Source organism: Sapajus apella, unplaced genomic scaffold, assembly GCF_009761245.1.
Source record: "Sapajus apella isolate SASKATOON/1434 unplaced genomic scaffold, GSC_monkey_1.0 scaffold59, whole genome shotgun sequence".
NCBI classification, from domain to species: Eukaryota; Metazoa; Chordata; class Mammalia; order Primates; family Cebidae; genus Sapajus; species Sapajus apella.
The window spans coordinates 9,033,744-9,053,824 of NW_022436999.1; the positions used below are offsets into that span (position 1 = coordinate 9,033,744).

General features: G+C 38.8%; 1 protein-coding gene across 4 annotated transcripts in view; it reads right to left on the reverse strand.

The window, feature by feature from the left end:
- Positions 1 to 20,081, reverse strand: part of SYNE2 (spectrin repeat containing nuclear envelope protein 2) — a 209,354-nt gene that overhangs the window by 162,200 nt on the left and 27,073 nt on the right. For all 4 annotated transcript variants that reach the window (XM_032246097.1, XM_032246096.1, XM_032246095.1 and 1 more), the window contains exons 13-18: positions 18,523 to 18,678; positions 16,546 to 16,811; positions 12,784 to 14,884; positions 10,589 to 10,911; positions 3,510 to 3,654; positions 612 to 830 (exon numbers count right to left, since the gene is read on the reverse strand). In XM_032246097.1, coding sequence (XP_032101988.1) covers positions 612 to 830; positions 3,510 to 3,654; positions 10,589 to 10,911; positions 12,784 to 14,884; positions 16,546 to 16,811; positions 18,523 to 18,678 — 3,210 coding nt within the window. The remainder of the gene's footprint in view (positions 1 to 611; positions 831 to 3,509; positions 3,655 to 10,588; positions 10,912 to 12,783; positions 14,885 to 16,545; positions 16,812 to 18,522; positions 18,679 to 20,081) is intronic.

Genomic DNA, 20,081 nt, shown 5'->3' on the forward strand with positions numbered 1-20,081 from the left:
TCCCTTTCCACCCAGTGTGGAAGCTGTCTTTCCTCTCCTAGATTTCATTTTTCTGGATTCTTCCAGTGTGAGGGGAGTTTTCCTTCTCTGATTTTCTTCCTCTGGGAACCCTTTTCACTCAGGGTGAGAGTAGCTTTTCCTTCTCTCACTCAGTGTGAGAGCTAGCTGTTTCTCTCTCCTTTTCCTGTTTCTCTATTTAAATAAATCCCTTTCTACAAACAAACAAAAAAATTATTGATAATTTCAAAATTATTTGGTGATTATGCATATTACCTAATTCTAACCTTTAGTATAATGTAGAGGCAGTTATTTCCGAGAGGGGTTAAGTTATTTTCACAATAAAGACTGTGAAGCTCAAACCAGCTAGTAGTCACTTATTAATAAGAATTATCTGCTATCAAAATAGGCACTATTATAAAAAAATCTGAATCAGTTCTTGGAGGTTATCTTAATAAGGCCTGACCTCTATAAACATTCATGTATCACGTATAGGTGAGGTCCACAAATGGTACATCTGAGGACTCTTTTTACATAAAAACAAAGTGAAAGTCATAAAACAATTTAAATAACATGTTAGAAACTATATGGTTTGTTGAAACTGAAGCACTCACTTCTTCATTGACAAATTTCCACTCCTGCTTCAGTTCTTCGCACCACATCTCCCACTCTTTAGCGGCCTCCAGCAAACTCAGCCATTTCTCCCACAGAGCCGACACGATCTTGAGCAAACATATGCCATCATTTTCTGTGCACCTGAGTCTCAAGAGTCTAAGGATCTGTCGTAGTTTCATTAACTCTTCTTTGGTTGATACAAGATTTGATACCAAGGCCTTAAGAAAGAAAAGAAAAAGATAGGAGGGACATACTATTATTTTTTTCCTGAAACTTACAAACTCTTCTTAAATCTTGAACAACTATTTCAATCTTCCATAAGTATTGCATGATCCACTTCTTAGCCCTTTCGAAGTCAATTTAGACCAGATGAGAATTATCTATGTATTATTGTATTCTGCATGAATTTGGGACTACAGGGACAAATAATGACCCATAAACCATTTTTTTTTCCAAGAAAGAACATACTTTCAAAAGCAAATATTCTAGAAGAGGCTGGGCATGGTGGCTCATGCCTATAATTCCAGCACTTGGGGAGGATGAGGCAGGAGGATTGCTAGAGGCCAGAAATTTGAGACAATCTGGGCATTATAGCAAGACCCAGTCTGTACAAAAAATTAAAAAATTAACCAGGCATGGTGGCGTATACCTGTAGCCCCAGCTAATTAGCAGGCTGGGGTGGGAGGATCCCTTGAGCCCAGGAGTTCAAGGCTGTGATAAGCCATGATTGCACCACTGTACTCCAATGTAGGTGACAAAACAAGACCCTGTCTTATTTGAAAAACAAACAAACAAAAAAAAAAAATCTAGAAGTACAGTAGTCCTCATTATCTTGGTTTCTCCTTTCAAGGTTTAGGTTATTTGTGATCAACAATGGTCCAAAAATATTTGAAAGCCGGGCGTGGTGGCTCACGCCTGTAATCCAAGCACTTTGGAGGCCAAGGCGGGCAGATCACCTGAGGTCGGGAGTTCAAGAGCAGCCTGACCAACATGGTGAAACCCCGTCTTTAAAAAATAAATAAATAAATAAATAAATAATTTTTAAAAAAATTTTGAAAATTCCAGAAGGAAATAATGTGCAAGATTTATCTGTATAAAATGTATGTTTTATTGGTAAATAAATATGTAAGTGCTATTCTGACTAGTGTGATGAAATCTCATGCCATCTCTCTCCCTCCCACCTGGGATATGAATCTTCCCTTTGCCCAGCATATCCATGCTATAAAAGTTCCCCAGCTATGAGTCATTTGGTAGCCTTCTTGGTTATCAGATCAACTGTTCTGCTATCAAATGCTTGTGTTCCCGACTAATAGTAGCCTAATGCTACCTGGCCATGGCTGTACCATTCACCTCACTTCATTTCATCACCCAGGCATTGCACAGTCTCATGTCATCACAAGAAGGAAGACGCAAACAGTACAATAAGATATTTTGAGAGAAAGGGACCATATTCACAGAACTTTTATTATAGCATAATGTTTTAATTACTCTATTAGTTATTATTGTTGATCTCTGATTGTACCTAATTTATAAACTTTATAATAGGCATGTATAGGAAAAAAATTATATACATAGAGTTCAGTGTTATTCACAGTCTCAAGCATCCACTGGGTGTCTTGGAACATATCCCCTGTGGTTAAGGGGGGAACTACTGTACATTTGGTTATTTTAACTTAAGTTTCATATTTTACTAAGTAGTTCCTTTGCACAATACTCCCTATATCAACCACCAGCACAATATTAAAAGGTTTTTCTTGGTTTGCTTTTGTTTTTGGTGAATGTTAACTACAGTTGATTTAAGAGTCTCATCCAAACCCAAATAACATAATACTATAGATTCTAACAGATAAAAATAAGCAAAAGCTCAAATTGCTTTGTAACAGAGTCTAAAAAGTAACCAGAATTTAGAGCTTTTAACAGTTGTAGTAAGTGCTCAGTGGACAACAAAGCTCTGTCATTGATCCAACAGCATCCCTCAAAGTAACATGAGAAGTGAAGCTTTAGAAAAGCCATCGATGAGGACAGGATGCTATTGGGGGGATGACTGTCCCGTAAACCTGATTAATTAAATCTCCCAGTACCATTGTTTCATTTCCTTCCTTCTGGTTTTGTTTGTTTGTTTTGAGATGGAGTCTCCCTCTGTAGCCCAGGCTACAGTGCAGTGGCATAATCTTGGCTCACTGCAACCTCCGCCCTCCGGGTCCCAGTTCAAGCAATTTTCCTGCCTCAGCCTCCCGAGTAGCTGTGATTACAGGCAGGCACCACCATACGCAGCTAAACTTTGTATTTTTAGTAGAGACAGGGTTTCGACCACGTTGACCAGGCTGGTCTTGAACTCCTGGCCTCGTGATCCACTCACCTCGGCCTCCCAAAGTGCTGGGATTACAGGAAGAAGCCACCATGTCTGGTCCCTTCTGGGTTTTTTTTTAAGCTTTAATATATTACATTAGTTCAGGTGCAGTGGCTCACGCCTGTAATCCCAGCACTTTGAAAGGCCAAGGCTGGTGGATCGCTTGAAGTCAGGAGTTCAAGATCAGTCTGGCGAACATAGTGAAACCCCGTCTCTACTAAAAACACAAAAATTAGCCCGGCATGGTGGCAGGCACCTGTAGTCCCCGCTAGTCAGGAGGCTGAGGCAGGAGAATCAAATCACTTGAACCCGGGAGGTGGAAACTGCAGTGAGTTGAGACTGCACAACTGCACTCCAGCCTGGGGGAGATTCTTTCTCATATATATAACATTACCCTCTGGCTTTCAATTTGAGGAATATTTGTGGGTACTTAACTCAGCATGAAGATTTCCATGGGTCATAACCGGCCATATTCTCTGCTGCCTCCGCCAGTTTGTTCTGCAATTTTTTGCACACAGACTTACTGGATAATTGCAAATACTATTACCTTGCTCTGTTCCAAGTGCTCTAAAGCTTCTCTGTAAGACAGTGGCAATGAGGACATGGACTGCCCAAGAACTGTCTCTATTTTGCTGAGGTTAGTGCAAATATCCTCTTCAATTTTTCTATAGCATTTGTAATTCTCAAGATACCTAGTGAGTCACAGTTAGAAAGAAAAATGATATTAAATTTTATTTAGCACAATCAATTCTAAGTTTCCCAGAATAAATACTCCACACTTAATTTTTAAGAGAAGATACGACAACTTTCTTTTTTGCTAGTCAATGCATTTTAACATGTTTTCTAAGAAGTTATTATCGACTAATCATTCCCAAAGGGACCTGCATATGGCTTTAAATGCAACTTTAAAAGGAAGAAAGGGCTGTCCTCTAAACTGGAGAGTTTTGGGTTTTTTTTAAAAGTTCACTTCAGTAAAATGAAAACTGCATTCTTGAACACACTGATGAGCTATAAATTGGTACATTTCTTGTGGAAAACCACTTAGTCCTAAAACTATTCCTATCTTTGACCCATTAAGGCAGCTTCTGCAGTTTACCTTAAGAAATGTATCCTAAACATATGGAATTTATCCTAAATCTTTTGCACAGTAAAACATCTTTATTCACTGGGGTATTAATTAAAACAGCACATATTGGAATACCCTTAACTCACAAAGGTGTGATTAGGAAATTAAAACAATTTATCATTTACAATATTATAGAGTAATTACAATTACTTTTACAAAGCGTTTATTACAATCAAGAAAAGAACTAATGTCATAAAATTTTAAAATAAAGCTGGATATTTGACATTTTATATACAGCATATATATTTTAAAACACTATAAAATTATGCATACCAAAATAGACACAGCCTAAATCACCCACTGCATGTAACTAAAAACTCTGTATCAAATTATTTTTTAAAAACAACTCTTAAAACACATGAATAAATTGGCAAGGAATTGGGGAATCATGCTGCAAAATGGAAATCTACAGAAATAAGCAAAGTGGTAGGACCAGTTTTTTGCCTTGAGGGCACTTGAGTTTCAGTTTTCTTTGATTCCTACTGAAAGGTGGGGGGCAGACTATAAAGGCTGGGAGCAGATCCCAGGATGAGTGTCTAACAGAAAACTCCCTCTGCAAGAATATATTTGTAACACATACGACCAGTCTTAAAATACATGATTCCTACAAATCGGTAGGAAAAAATCAGATAACCAATAAAACTGAGTTAGGGCTTGAATAAGCATTTTACAGAAGAGAAAACACGAATGACCAATAAACATTCAAAAAAAAGAGATCAAACTAATTAGCCGTTACAGAAGCCAAGTTAAAACTGTCAGGTCTCCACATGCAAGCCTGGAGCCTGAACGTCTGAAGTCAACCGAAGTCCTGCTTACCTCGGTTGATTGTCTCCCACCCACCACCTGCGTTTGCCATTGTCCCCAGTAGCCCAGCCCAGCTTCCCTGGTACAAGCCCCTCACCTCATTCTGCCATCTTAACTGTTATTATGATAACACTGTTATCCCACCTGCCATTGTAACTAACTTATGGTAATGTATACTCCTTGCTCCTGCCCCCACCACTGTAACTGATCTTACTCTGTACTTTCCACTGCCCACCCCAGACCTATAAAACCAACTCCTATCCCCCACTGCCCTTTGCTAATGCCCTTTTCGCCCTTAGCCCACTTGCACCCCGGTGAATAAATAGCCATGTTGCTCACACAAAGCCTGTTTGGGGAAATACCTCTTCTTACTCATCAGTATGGCAAAAATTATGTCTCACAATATCAAATGTTGGCAAGGATACGGGACAACTGGAATACTTATATGTGGCTGGTTTGAGTGGAAATTGGCAAAATCATTTGGCATTAAAAATTTAAGATGTATGTAACTTTTTGATCCGAATGATCACACTTCTAGATAATTACCCAAGGGAATTTATTACACTTAAAAATGTTCCTAAGCAACGCTGTTTGTGAATGCAAAAGCTGGAAGCAATCCAAATGTGCATCAATAGCTAAGTAAATAAATTTTACTAGCCAGGTGTGGTGGCTCACTCCTGAAATCCCAGCACTTTGGGAGTCCAAGGCAGGTGGATCATGAGCTCAGGAGTTCAAGACCAGCCTGTCCAACATGGTGAAATCCTGTCTCTACCAAAAATACAAAAATTAGCCAGGCGTGGTGGCATATGTCTGTAATCCCAGCTACCTGGGGGGCTGAGGCAGGAGAATTGCTTGAATCCGGGAGGCAGAGGTTGCAGTGAGCTGAGATGGCACCATTGCACTCCAGCCTGGGTGACAGAGCGAGACTCCATCTCAAAAATAATAATAATAAATTAATTAAATAAAATAAATTTTACTAAGAACATGAATAAACCTCGGATTCATAATGATGGGTTTGAAAAAAATGAAGTGAGGTATGCAGGAGGAGTAAGATCGCTGAATAGAAGCCTCTACTGATCATCCTCCCCATAGGAACACCAAATTTGACACCATCTCCATACAAAAGCAACTTCATAAAAAAACAAAAATTACATGAGCAATCACGGTACCTAATTTTACCTTCATATCTCTGAAAGAGGCATGGAAGAATATTAAAAAGGCAGTCTTGAATTGCTGATGCCACTCCTCACCCATCGCCTAGCAGTGGCAACATGGCAAGAGAGAGCATCTGTGCACTTGCGGGAGGGAAAGCACAGCAACTGGGGGTTTTGCATTGGAATGTAGTACTCCAACATAGGACAGAACTCAGCCAGCACCCATGGAGGAAGCATTCAGACTAGCCCTAGCCAGAGGGCAACTGCCCATCCCAGGGGTTGAAACCAGAACTGCAGCAAGCCTCGCCACCTTGGGCTAAAGTACTCTTCGATCCTAAATAAACTTCAAAGGTTGTCGAAACCACAAAGATTGCAACTCCTAGGTAAGTCCTAGTGCTGTGCTATAATCAGAGCCAGAGGTCTTGGTGAGGCATACGACCAAGTGAGACACCAGCAGGGCAGCTAAGGGAGTCCTTCGTGTTACCCTTCCTTCAACCTCATGAAGCACAGCTCACAGCTCCAAAAGAGACCTCTTCTACTTGAGGGAAGAGTAAAGGGGACTTTTTCTTACAACTTGGATACCAGCTAAGTAAGACTGGGCACTAGGCAGAGTCTTGGGCCCCCATTCCAGGCCCAAGCTCCTAGATGACATTTCTAGACACACCCTGGGCCAGAAGAGAACCCACCGCCTTGAAAGGAAGGACCTGTCCTGGTAGGATTCATCACGTGCTGACAAAAGAGCCCTAGGCCCTGAATAACCAGCAGTGGCAACTGGGTAGTGCGTGCTGTGGGCCTTGGGAGAGATGGAGACATGCTGGCTTTGGGTGTGACTCAGCACATTCACAGCTGTGGTGGCTACAGGAGAGGCCCTTTCTGCTTGAGCAAGCAGAGGAAAGAGTAAAGGAGACTGCCTTGAGCTTAGGTACCAGCTCAACCACAGTGAGGAAGAGCACTAAGTGGGCTCTTGGGGTCTAAGTCATAGCTCTTGGACAGCACCTCTGGACTCACCATGGCCAGAGGTAAGAGACCACTGCCCTGAATAATGAGTCCCAGGCCTGGCAGCCTTCACCACAAGCTGACTGAAGACCCTTTGAGCCTTCAGCGAACATGAGCAGTACCCTGGCAGTACTTTCCATGAGCTTATAGTGGTGGTGGACATGGGGAAAGGGGAGACAAGATGTGAAGGACTTTGTCTTGTGGTTTGAGTGTCAGCTCAGCCACGGTACACAGGACCAGGTAGAGTCCTAAGGTTTCCAACTCCAGGCACTGGCTCCCAGGCAGCGTATCTGAACTCACGCAGGTGCAAGGCAACGCACCACCCTTAAGGGAAGGACATAAGCCTGGCTGGCTTCATCATCTGTTGATTGTAGAGTCCTAGGGCCTTGAGCAAACATGGGCAATAGCCAGGTACTATTTAAAGAGGGCCTTGGGCAAGACCCAGTGATGATGCTGCACTGACTTCTGGTTTGATCCAGTGCACTCCCCGTAGTGGTTGCCACAGGGGTGCTTGTGTCACCTCTGTCCCAGCTCTAGGCAAGTCCACACAGAGATTCCATTTATTTGAGAGAAGGTGAGGGAAAATAACAAGAGTCTCTGCCTCCTAATCCAGAGAATTCTTCCAGATCTTATATAAGACCACCAAGATGGTAGCTCTATGACTCTGCAAAAAACAAAGCCTTATCAGGCTTGGGGTATCCTGTAATGCAGATATGATTACAGTGACCAAAAACTTAGATCGTAACCCTCAAGTCTCTTAGGATACCTGGAAAGCTCGCCCAAGAAGGACAGGTACAAACAATCCCAGATTCTGACTACAAGAATTATGATTACAGTGATCAACAACCATTAACAAACATCCACAAATATCACGGCCATCCATAAAAACATGATTTCACCAAACAAAGTAAGATGCCAGGAACCAGTTTCAGAGAGAGAAATATGTGACCTTTCAGACAGAGAATTCAAAACAGCTGTTTTGAGGAAAATCAAAGAAATTCAAGATAACAGAGAAGGAATTCAAAATCAGATAAATTTAACAAAGGGAATGAAATAACCAGAAAGAATCAAGCAGAAATTCTGGAGCTGAAAACTGCAACTGACATACTGAAGAATGCATCAGACTCTTACCAGCAGAACTGATCACGCAGAATAAAGAATTACTAAGCTTGAAGACAGGCCATTTGAAAACACACAGTCAGCAGAGATAAAAGTAAAAAGAATAGAAAAAAATAAAGCATGCCTACAAAATCTAGAAAATAGCCTCAAAAAGGTAAGTCTGAGTTATTAGGCTGAACGCAGTGGCTCACACCTATAATCGCAACACTTTGGGAGGCCGAGGCGGGCAGATTACTTGAGGGCAGGAGTTCAAGACCAGCCTGGCCAACACGGGCAAACCCTGTCTCTACTAAAAATACAAAATATTAGCCAGTGTGGTAAATTGAGCCTGTAATTCCAGCTATCTGGGAGGCTGAGGCATTAGAATTGCTTGAACCCAGAAGGCAGAGGTTGCAGTGAGCCAAGATTGTGCCACTGCACTCCAGCCTGGGTGACAGAGCGAGACTCTGTTTCAAAAAAGAAAAAAAGAGTTATTGGCCTGAAAGAGGAGATAGAGGGAGAGATAATGGGTTGAAAGTTTACTCAAAGAGATCCTAACAGAGAACTTCCCAACCTATAGAAAGATATCAATATATGGTTCTGGGAAACCTGGATTATCTATATCTTCATCCTGAAGAATAAAACTAGTCCCCTTATCTCTCACCATAAACAAAACTCAAATCAAAATGGATTAAAGCCTTAAATCTAAGACCTATGAAACTACTAAAAGAAAGCATTGGGGAAAACTCTGTAGGACACTGAACTGGGCAAAGATTTCTTTGAGTAATAACATCCCACAGGCACAGATAACCAAAGCAAAAATGTACAAATGGAATAACATCAAGTTAAAAAGCTTTTGCACAGCAAAGGAAATAATCAACAAAGTGAAGAGACAACCTACAGAATGAGAGAAAATATTTTCAAACTACCCATCTGACAATGGATGAATAGCCAGAATATATAAGGAGCTCAAATAACTCTACAGATAAAAATTAATAATCCAATTAAAAAATGGGCCAAACTGAATAGACGTTTCTCAAAAGAAGACATACAAATGACAAACAGGTATATGAAGAGGTGTTCAGCATCACTGATCATCAGAGAAATAGAAATCAAAACTACAATGAAACATCATCTCACCTAGTTAAAATGGCTTTTGGCCAAAAGAGGGCAATAATAAATGTTGGCAAGGATATGGAGAAAAGAGAATCCTCATATGCTGTGGGTGGGAATGCAAATTAGCAAAACCACTATGGAGAACTATTTGGAGGATCCTCAAAAAACTCAAAATAGAGCTATCATATGATCCTGGAACCCCACTGCTGTGTATATACCCAAAGAAATCAGTATATTGAAAAGATATCTGCACTCCCATGTTTATTGCAGCATTATTCACAACAGTCAAGATTTAGAAGCAACCCAAGTGTCCATCCACAGATGAATAGATGGAAGAAAATGTGGTACATATACACAATGGAGTACTATTTAGCCATAAAAAATAAGGAGATCCTGTCATTTGCAACAACATAAATAGAACTGGAGATCATTATGTTAAGTGAAATAAGCCAGGCACAGACAGACAAACATCGCATATTCTCACTTATTTGTGGGATCTAATCAAAACAAGTGAATTCATGAACATAGAGAGTAGCAGGATGGTTACCAGAGTCTGGGAAGAGTAGCAGGGGAGGTGGAAGTGAGATGGTAAATGGGCACAAACTAATAGAAAGAATGAATCAGATCTGGTATTTGATAGCACCAGGGAGTGACTATATTCAATAATAATTTAATTGTACATTTAAAAGTAACTAAAAGAATATAATTGGATTGTTTGTACCACAAAAGATAAATGCTTGAAATGATGAATATCTCATCTACCCTGATGCAATTATTACACACTGCATACCTGTATCAAAATATTCCATATATGCCATAAATATACTCACAAAAATTAAAAAAAAAAAAAAAACAGAAAAATGAACACACTAGGTATTAGTTTGAAATTGTGACAACAGGACACACAAACACATAGTAAAAGTACAATGAAAGTAAGGAGAACAGTAAACACAATTTAGCAGAATGGTTATTTCTGAGAGGAGAGAGAAGGAGCACACAAGAGAACTCAAATTGATGATGTACCTTTGGGTACACAGATGTTAGTTTTATCATTATTACTTATAACATGCACATACTTTTATAAACACTCTGTTGTATGTACCCAATATTAAATAAGAAAACAACAACAACAAAAACAGAAGAAATACAATATTTACCAGTTTTCTTTACATTGTATTTTTTTCTACTTTACCGTATTTTCCAAATTATCTCTAATGCATACGTTAATAAAAAAAACTTTATGTTCTTAAAACTGTATTTTAAAATATAGTTGAATTATGTCTTAAAGCTATGTTTTATGTTCTTAAAGATTATCTTTGGAAGAGGACCTACCTTTCTGCCTCAGTTTCCTGTACTTTGAGAGCTTCCTTCATTGCTGAGTTCTTAGAAACCAGTTCCTGTAAAGTACACTGAAGTTCTAATTTGGCTTCGGGGCTGGATATCATTCCCAGTTTCTCAGTGAGGTCCTGGATGTCTGCTATTGTGGATTCCAATTCCTCTTGTTTTCGAAGAGGCATCTCTAGAGATTCTTCTGGATTACCAATGTCTATTCTGTAGTGTACAACAATGGCTTCAAGGGAAGTGATGCTCTCTACTGCCCTGGTGACTGCTGCTTTATAGCGTGTTAGATTTTCATAAGCATCATCCAAGTCTTTCTGGTGAATAAGAGATTAAATGCTGTGACAAAACTGTCAAACTTTTGGAACTTCTGTCATTCTTAAATTTTTGTGGTGCATTCGTAATATGTCTCCGAGTCTTACAAGAGTTAGCAGTCTCATGCTTACAGTTTGACAATATTACACTATTATTTTTAAGTGAATAACACTGCATTAAAAAAGTTGTTTCCAGATTTAATAAGAAAAATAATCTAAATTCAAAATAACATCTCAAGAATAATGTCTATTAATGTATCTTCCTGGTTTGGAACTCTTGTACTAGACTATGAATTAAATAAAACAATGGATTATGTTTAATGTATATAACCTTAACCAACATTTGCGAACAAATGAAAAGAAAACAAAACCACGAGACATTTTATATTTTTGAACTAATTTCTCTGCCACTAACTTTAGTTTAGGTACATTATTGAATGAATGTCTCCAGACTTCAGTCATCTCGTTGAAATAACAAATAGTTGAAATAAATAAACATCCCTTCCAGTTCAGTTCTAATCCTATTATTTTTGGGATTTATGTACACTGTTCCCGGAGACTGTATTAAAATTCAAGCGAAGAAGCACTCAAATTACTCATTTATTGCAAAACTATTTGAGTATTATGAATTCATAATACTTTACATTTCCATAGCCTTTACATCTATCAAAATATTCCAAATATAGTATCTCATAATAACTCTTCAAATTAGAAAAGGGAGTTAATTTCCCATCCTACAAATTTCATGTGATCAATCTGAAAACACTATGTATGGCATTATATTGAGCACAGTGTGAATTACAATGATGCCTAAGATATCTATTCTATCAAAAGGAAGGGAAGGGAGTATGTTCGAGTCACTTTTCAACAGAGGTGAGCAAATAATCACAATGAACTCTACTGCTATAGCATGAAAACAAATGTAGTCAACACAAAAACAAATGGGTATGGCTATATTCCAATAAAATTTTATTTATAAAAGTCAGGCACTGGGGGAAGGATTTGGCTCACGGGCTTTAATGTGATGTTTCCTGCTCTGGTTCTGTTACTTTCTCAAGACTCAGAAAAATCTTCATGTTTCTAAACTTCAATTTCATTATTTTTAAGTGGGGCTAATAATAGTACCCATCTCACAGAGTGGCTATGAAAATTCAACATGAAATTTTTAGCACAGCGTCTCCAACAGTGTAAGTTCTACATAAATGTTAGTTATTGTTTGGGGTTCTTCCCTCGCACCATAATTCTTCCACTATATCTTACTACCTCTAAAAAGAAAAAAGAAAAAAAATTTTTTTTAATGTTCTGAGCTCAATAGAGGCTACAAGGAAAACTGAGATAAAGGAGTCAGGTTTGTCCTTTTCAAAACTAGAAGGCACTGCATTTAGATGCAGTATGAGTCAGATTACAAACCAGTTCACTGTAATTTTTGAAAATGGCTCTCTTTCTGGAGAGAAATTCATGTAGAACCTATAGCTTCTTTAGAATTACAGACATTAACCAGCAAAACAGAAAATCACAAAACAAAAACAGATGCATTAACTGTCCAATTTTATTTTACTTATTTTTTTGAGACTCTAGTTTGGTCACCCAGGCTGAGTGCGGTGGCGCCATCTTGACCCACTACAAATTCCGCCACCCAGGTTCAAGTGATTCTTGTGTCTCAGCCTCCTGAGTAGCTGGGATTACAAGCATGCACCACCACAACCAGCTAATTTTTAAAATATTTTTAGTAGAGATGAGGTTTTGCCACATTGGCCAGGCTGGTGTCTACTTCCTGGCCTCAAGTGATCCGCCCGCCTTGGCCTCCCAAAATGCTGGGATTATAGGTGTAAGCCCCAGCACCCAGTCACTAACTACCCAATTTTTAAAACTTACTATGCGCAAATCAACACTTGTGGTAAGCTGCATCTGAAGATCTTCAAAGTCACGTAGTTTTGTCTCCACGTCACTCGCTTCTGAAGAGTTTTCTTCTCTTTGCTTCTCAATAGCAGTCACAGCTCTAATACTACACACTTCTGCCCAAACTTGCTCCTGAAATGCTTTACAATTGTCCTTTTCATTTTGAATATGTTTAATTTCCAAATTTATAAGTAAAGGCTGCTGTAATTGAGATTTTATCTGATTTAAAACATGAAAGGAAGTTTCTAGTTTGTCCTGAAAATTCTTTTCATCCATTTCTTTTCGTGGGAGATTTAATACCATGTTTTGGAGAACTCTGTATAACTTATCATTTTCTTCTGCATTCAGCTTTATTTGTAGTATTTCTTTCTCTTTGAATGAGTCATCAAAGGCCATATTATCATTTAATTTCTTTATTATCTCTTCACATAAGCACTTGGCTTTCTCAATTCTCTGACTTAAAATTTGTGCATTGAGCAGTCTGCTTTCTGGAGAGCTATGAGGAGCTTTTAGTACTACTTCAGTCATTTTCTTAATTTGCAAATCAGTAGCTCTCATTTCACTTAGCAATGCCTGATATTTGCCATGCTCTTCCTCAAATGTGTCCAACTGCTTGATTTTTTCTTCAAGTTCCTTTTCTTTTTCAAATACTTGGGTCTGTAATTGGTCAAGTTGTGAAAAATCCCAGTTTAGTCCAATAAAGTCAAACACTTTTTTAAGTTTCAATACCTGTAAGATGCTACACTTAATAGCAGTGAGTCTGTCTTTAAGATTATAGATCTCCTCTTTAACACCTGTATTTACTTCTTGATTAAGTAGTAGTTCATTGTGCTGTATACTGTCAACCTCCTCCTGAAGCGCTAATGTTTTTTCATGGAATTCTCTGCAAAAATTTACCTTGTATTCTACTTCATTACATTTATTCTGAATGAATCTTTGTGTTCTGTTGGTCCTATTCTTAAGATTTTTCAATTGATCATCCAGAAATAATCTTTCAAACACATTTAGTTCCTCAGAGATGTTTGTTAGTTCCTGAAGATATGTTGAGATTACATTGTCAATTTCTTGCAATTCCTTCTGAGATGCCTTCAAAGTAACATGGTGATGTTTTAGTTCAGCTTCTGTGGTAGTTGCCTCCACCTTGGGAGTTATCAGTGTTTCACTTTCTTGAGCCATAAGTTGAAACTTCCTTATTATCGCAAAAAAATTACTTCTTTCTTCCAACTTAAATTCTAACTGCTGTGATCTTTGAGTTGATTTTAAGACCAGCATTTGGTATTGATTCCGTAAGTCCTCTAGGGTATTATTTAAATCACTGCTCTCACAGGTTGTAAGGCTAGGAACCTTATCTTTGACCTCTTCAGCCAACAATTCCACAGCCTGCTGCCTATTTAGAATGCCATCATGTGTCACTTTGCATTTTCTGATCTGTGAAAGAATGTCATCTGGCAGAAGGGAAATGGAGGGAATAAGTTCACCCAACAAATTCTTGGCCCATAAGATGGTCTCCTTCATCTTGTTCCTTACGTCACACTTCTTAATCTGATTTTCTGCTTTTAAGTTTAACGGCTCCAATGTTTCCCATTGTTTCTTCAAGTTATTTATTTCATCCTCCAAAATCTTCTTTTCTTTTTCTCCCCATATCCTCTTCATCTGAAATTCAGCTTGTCCCTTTAAAATAGAAAATCCATGCTTGGCAGCCTGGAGGTCAGTGGTCAAGGCAATCATGCTTTGGTTCCCTGCCTGTTCTTCTGGAGACTTCAGCCTTAACTGTAGATGCTGCTGCTGTTGTTGTAGAGAAATCTCAGTGTCCCGTATCTTACTCATGAGAGATGTAAACTCGCCATATTCCACTACCTGCTGAGAATACTTCTTTTGAATCTGTTGTTCCACTTGTTCCCAACCATGTTCAAGTTGCTTAATCTGTTTTTCCAACAATTTCTTATCCATGTCAGTCACATGGTTTGATAAATTCTCCCATTTGATTTTCAAGTTACCTAAAGAATCTTTTTCTTTTTCTACAGATGCTATGAATTTTTTAATTTTGTCCAGATATGTTACACTGTCCAGTGGTCCTCTAGAAAAAGAATAGAAACAGAGCTTGTTAATATTTAACGCTTATTCTACATCAAAACGTGGATAAATATCATTAGAAGAAACTAATTCTGCTCTAAATTCAAAGAAAAAATTAGGCTGTCTGTAAAAAAAATCTATCCTTAAAATAAAAATCAGAATCTTGTTTACTGTGGCTTTCAATTAATATCGAAAACTCACTTATAAATTACTTTGAGTGAGAAAAAGAAAAGAAAAGGAGTATCATAAAAATGAATAACCATAGGAAAAAACGAAAAGTGAAGGGAAGAATGTACATAAAAATATTTTGTAAACTGTAAAGTACTTGTATAAAGGTTAGTCCAGGTCTGAGAGATATTACCATAATATCCAACCACTTTGTCATCTTTCCAACAAAGGGAAAGACACTGACTAAAAAGCTGCAATCATCAAGCTAAACTAAATTGTTTCCTTAAGGGATATTACTGAAAGCAAACCCCATTTAGATCTAAGTATAACATAAACTTTTTTTTTTAAGACAGAGCCTCGCTCTGTCACCTAGGCTGGAATGCAGTGGGGTGATCTCAGCGCACTGCAACCTCTGCCTCCCAGGTTCAAGTGATTCTCCTGCCTTAGCCTCCTGAATAGCTAGAATTACAGGTGTGTGCCATGATGCCTGACTAATTTTTTCTGTATTTTTAGTAGAGACAGGGTTTCACCATGTTGGCCAAGCTGGTCTCAAACTCCTGACCCCAAGTGATCCACCTGCCTCAGCCTCCCTAAGTGCTGGGATTACAGGTGTGAGCAACCATGTCTGGCCTAAAATAAACTTTTTTAATAATGAGAAAATATTTACATATTAAGACTCCATCTAATACCATTTGCCATCATTTTCATAGCCAAAAGGAGTGCATAAATTTTAAAAGAAAACATTGCAATACATATGCATTGAATATATACCAAACTATTTAATTATGCTGATACTAAACAATTATATGTTTCTCTCCCCTGCCCAGTTTAGAAGAAATTCTTGACAAAAATAATACTGAATTCCATAGATTGTAAATCTATTTTGTAGATATTTACAGTCTGAATTGTTTCATAAATTACTATGTAAAACATATGCAATAATATAAATTTTTTTTTTTTGCATTAAACCAACAGTTTCCTTAAATGGCTTCTGCTATGGTCTGAATGTATGTCCCTTAAAATTAATATTTTGAAACTTAATCACCAATGTAATGGCACTAAGAATTAGGATGTTCGGGGAATGATTAGGTCATGAGGGTGAAGCTCCTATGAGTAAGAGTAGAGCCCTTATAAAAGCGACTCCAGAGAGCTGCACTGCTCTTGCTACATATGAGGCCACAGCTAAGATGTGCCATCTGTGAACTAGAGAGCAGGCCCTCATTAGGCACTGAATCGTCTGTTGCCTTGATCTTGTACTTCCCACCCTCCAGAACAGTAAGAAATAATTTTCTGTTTTTTATAAGCCACCTAGTCTGCAGTATTTTGTTACAGCAGCCCAAAAAAAGACAGCATACATATGAAATAAATTTCAATATTGTAGTTTTAAAGTCAGAATACCCTTTCACAATATAAACTCTTAAAACTCTGGGCCTGTCCAAAGTGGTAGATGATTGTGCTTGAATAAAACGAATGCAAGTCCTAAATTCTTACACTTACACTTTTAGGCTTTCCTTGTCTGTCAACAAGGCTTTCATTGAGGATTCAACTGCAGCAAGGTGTTCCTGAAAATCTCTGAGGAGACAATATTGGCTTTCTTTGTTTTTCTTCAAAGTAATAAGTGCCTGAAGCAAATTGTCCAAGTGCTGTGCTGAATATCCTGCATTGTGGAGACTCAAGGCCCCAGTTTCTGTTTTGCTGAGACATTCCGTTTGTTCCAGTGGCTCAAGGGCTGCTTTCTTTGCTTCCAACTGGGTATATAATTCCTAAAAATAAGTCATGCAAATCAGTCAATAAACACTCACTTACTTATGCATTATTTCATTCATCTTCTTCCCTCTTTCTTTGAGATAACACACTCTTTTGTCAAGAAGAGGTTTTACATATTTCATTTGCACATAGGGTAACCACAGTTGTAACTTTTAAAATTATTATTATTTTGTCACCCAGGATAGGATGCAGGGTGCAATCATAGCTCTGTAACCTCAAATTCTTGGGCTTAGGTCTCCTACCTCAGCCTCTTAGGTAGCTAGGACTACAGATGCATGCCACCACACCCAGATAACTTTTTTATTTTTATTTTTGTAGAGCTGAGAGTCTTGCTATGTTGCCTAGGCTGGTCTCGAACTCCTGGTCTCAAGCAATCTTCCTGCCTTAGCCTCCCAAAGGACTAGGATGACAGGCATGAGCCACCATATCCCTAACATTTAAAAGGTTTTTCTTGGGCCGGGTGCGGTGGCTTACGCCTGTAATCCCAGCACTTTGGGAGGCCGAGGCGGGCGGATCACGAGGTCAAGAGATCGAGACCATCCTGGTCAACGTGGTGAAACCCCGTCTCTACTAAAAATACAAAAAATTAGCTGGGCATGGTGGCACGTGCCTGTAATCCCAGCTACTCAGGAGGCTGAGGCAGGGGAATTGCCTGAACCCAGGAGGCGGAGGTTGCGGTGAGCCGAGATCGCGCCATTACACTCCAGCCTGGGTAACAAGAGCAAAACTCCGTCTCAAAAAAAAAAAAAGGTTTTTCTTCCCAAAAAAAAAATCACCATTGGTCCAGCATTTAATGTCAATTAGATCACTCTACTCTCTTAAAGGGCTCTGCAATATCTAAAGGAAGATTCATCTTATTTTTATTTTAGATGCATGTTTACTGTTGTGGAAACTTGGCTAAAATTGTACGGATGGTTTATAGTTTCCTTTTGGTTTTTTTTTTTTTTTAGAGACAGGATCTTGCTCTGTCATCTAGGCTGGAGTGCAGTGGCATAATTACAGCTCACTGCAACCTTGAACTCCTGGGTTCAAGTGATCCTCCTATCTCAGCCTACTGAGTAGCTGACACTACAGGCAAATGCCATCTCACCTAAGTAATTTTTGTAATTTTTTTTGATGGAGATGGGGTTTCACAATGTTGTCCAGGCTGGTCTCCAGCTGCTAGACTCAGGCAATCCTCCCACCTCAGCCTCCCAAAGTGCTGGTATAGCAGACATGAGCCACCATGCCTGGCCACAATTTCGCTTTTTAGAACATGGCCATATGTTGTATTTTTTGATGACTTTATACAGCTGGAAGCATATAAATACATAAACCTAACTATGTAAACACAGATGTAAAAACAAAAGAGGAGGATGCTCATAACACTGATTGTTAGGAGAAATACATTTGTCAGAATCAGAAGAATATATATGACTAACAAAAGGAATGATGGCAAGTCAATATCTCCAAATTTTGTCACTAAGTTTTTAGGAACTTTGTGAAATAGAAAGAAGACTAATGTTCATTAAACTCTTCTACTTTCTAAATGGAAAGATTTATACAACTTACTTCATACATAATTATACAGTTACCAAATTCATCATCAGGCAAAGGTTAAATAAGACTTTTCACTCTGTACAAGCAAGATTTTGGCAATTAAAATATATTGTATTGCAATGGATAAATGATGCAATCATCCAGTCAGTGTTTTTCAGGTTTCCATACCTTTATTTCTTCTAATTGTTCATTTCTTAACATAATATCTAATTCTAAAGGTTGATTTTGCAGCTCATTGACTTTCTGCTCATCTTCAGTGTTTTTCATGCTTTCTTGAACACTGAGAGAAAGTTGTTTTGACATAACCATTTCCACAGCTGAATCCTGAAAATATAAAAAGATTAATTGCTGAATAGTCTACTTTCCAAATAAATAATTTTTACTTTTCTTGACAAAAACATTCCAGTTTCTTCTATTTACTTGGATTATAGACTTTAGAAGTGTATTCGGGCACTACAAAAGATGATTTTTTCATACAATACGCCTATGTCGGTATTACCCCAAGATGAAACCTTTTTTGACAAAGTAGTATAGGATATAGCATAGCTCAAATGCATATTGAAGCAAAATATATAGTCTTAAAGACAGAAAAATGATATTTAAAAAAAAAAAAAACAAAAGTCTATGCTTTAGTGTTCACCAGGATACAGTGGGCAGGGCAAATAACAGGCATTTATTGTTACCTACTGGTAGATTAAAATAAGTGGCTAGATGGAGGTAACACCAAGGATTCATGATATTAATTATAGCAACAGGAGGCAGCCAAATGCCTAGGCAGATAGGAGCAGGTCCCAAGTGAAACCCAGCCTCCATGCCAAAGACAATTTAAAGCCTGAAAGCCAAGCTGCAAGTTAATTCCTACGACCGGACTGATAACTTGTCTTACTGTTTGGCACACCTTCCTCTGACTGATCCCCAGACTTCCCCTATTTTACATATACCTACCCTTTCCTAATTGGTTTTCCACACTTTTATGCTCACCTTTGAATGGTGTCTTCACTTTAAACTTTTTTGGATAATTACAAACCAATCAGCACGCACTCCCTATCTCATGACTATAAAGACCCCAGACTCAATCAGTAGAGGAGGAGATGGCCTGATTTCAGGGAAGAGAATACCTGATTTCAGGGAAAACAATCTGCCCTTCCTGTCTCCTCTCCAGCTCCCCTCCCTGCTGAAAGCCATTTTCATCACTCAATAAAATTCTTTGCCTTCATCATTTTCAATTGTCCACGTGACCTCATTCTTCTTGGATGCTGGATAAGAGCTCAGGACCTACCAAATGTAGGTACCCAGAAAAGCTGTTACACCAGTCCTTTGCCTTTGCTGGCAGAGGGCAGCTGCCCCACACAACGAGGCAAGGAGCCAAATGAACTACTAACACACCGCCATCTGCGGACAGCAGAACTAAAGGAGGGCTGTAACACCCCCTCTAGGGCTTCAGGGTCACGGGCACCCTCAGCCAGGCACCGCCACATTCCCCTAAAGGCGACAAGCCTAGTCTGGCTGCAGGCGCTGCACAGAACTTGTTCCTGTCTTGGCACACAGAGTAGCTGGCTATATCCTATGCTCACTTGCTCACATGCTCCCTCCTGCAGGGAGCCAAGTCAACAGGGCACCCCTTTTATGAGCATGGTTAAGAGGCTGAGAAAAATCCTACATCAATAAGAATAAATTGGCTAGGTGCAGCGGCTTATGCCTGTAACCCAGCACTTTGGGAGGCTGAA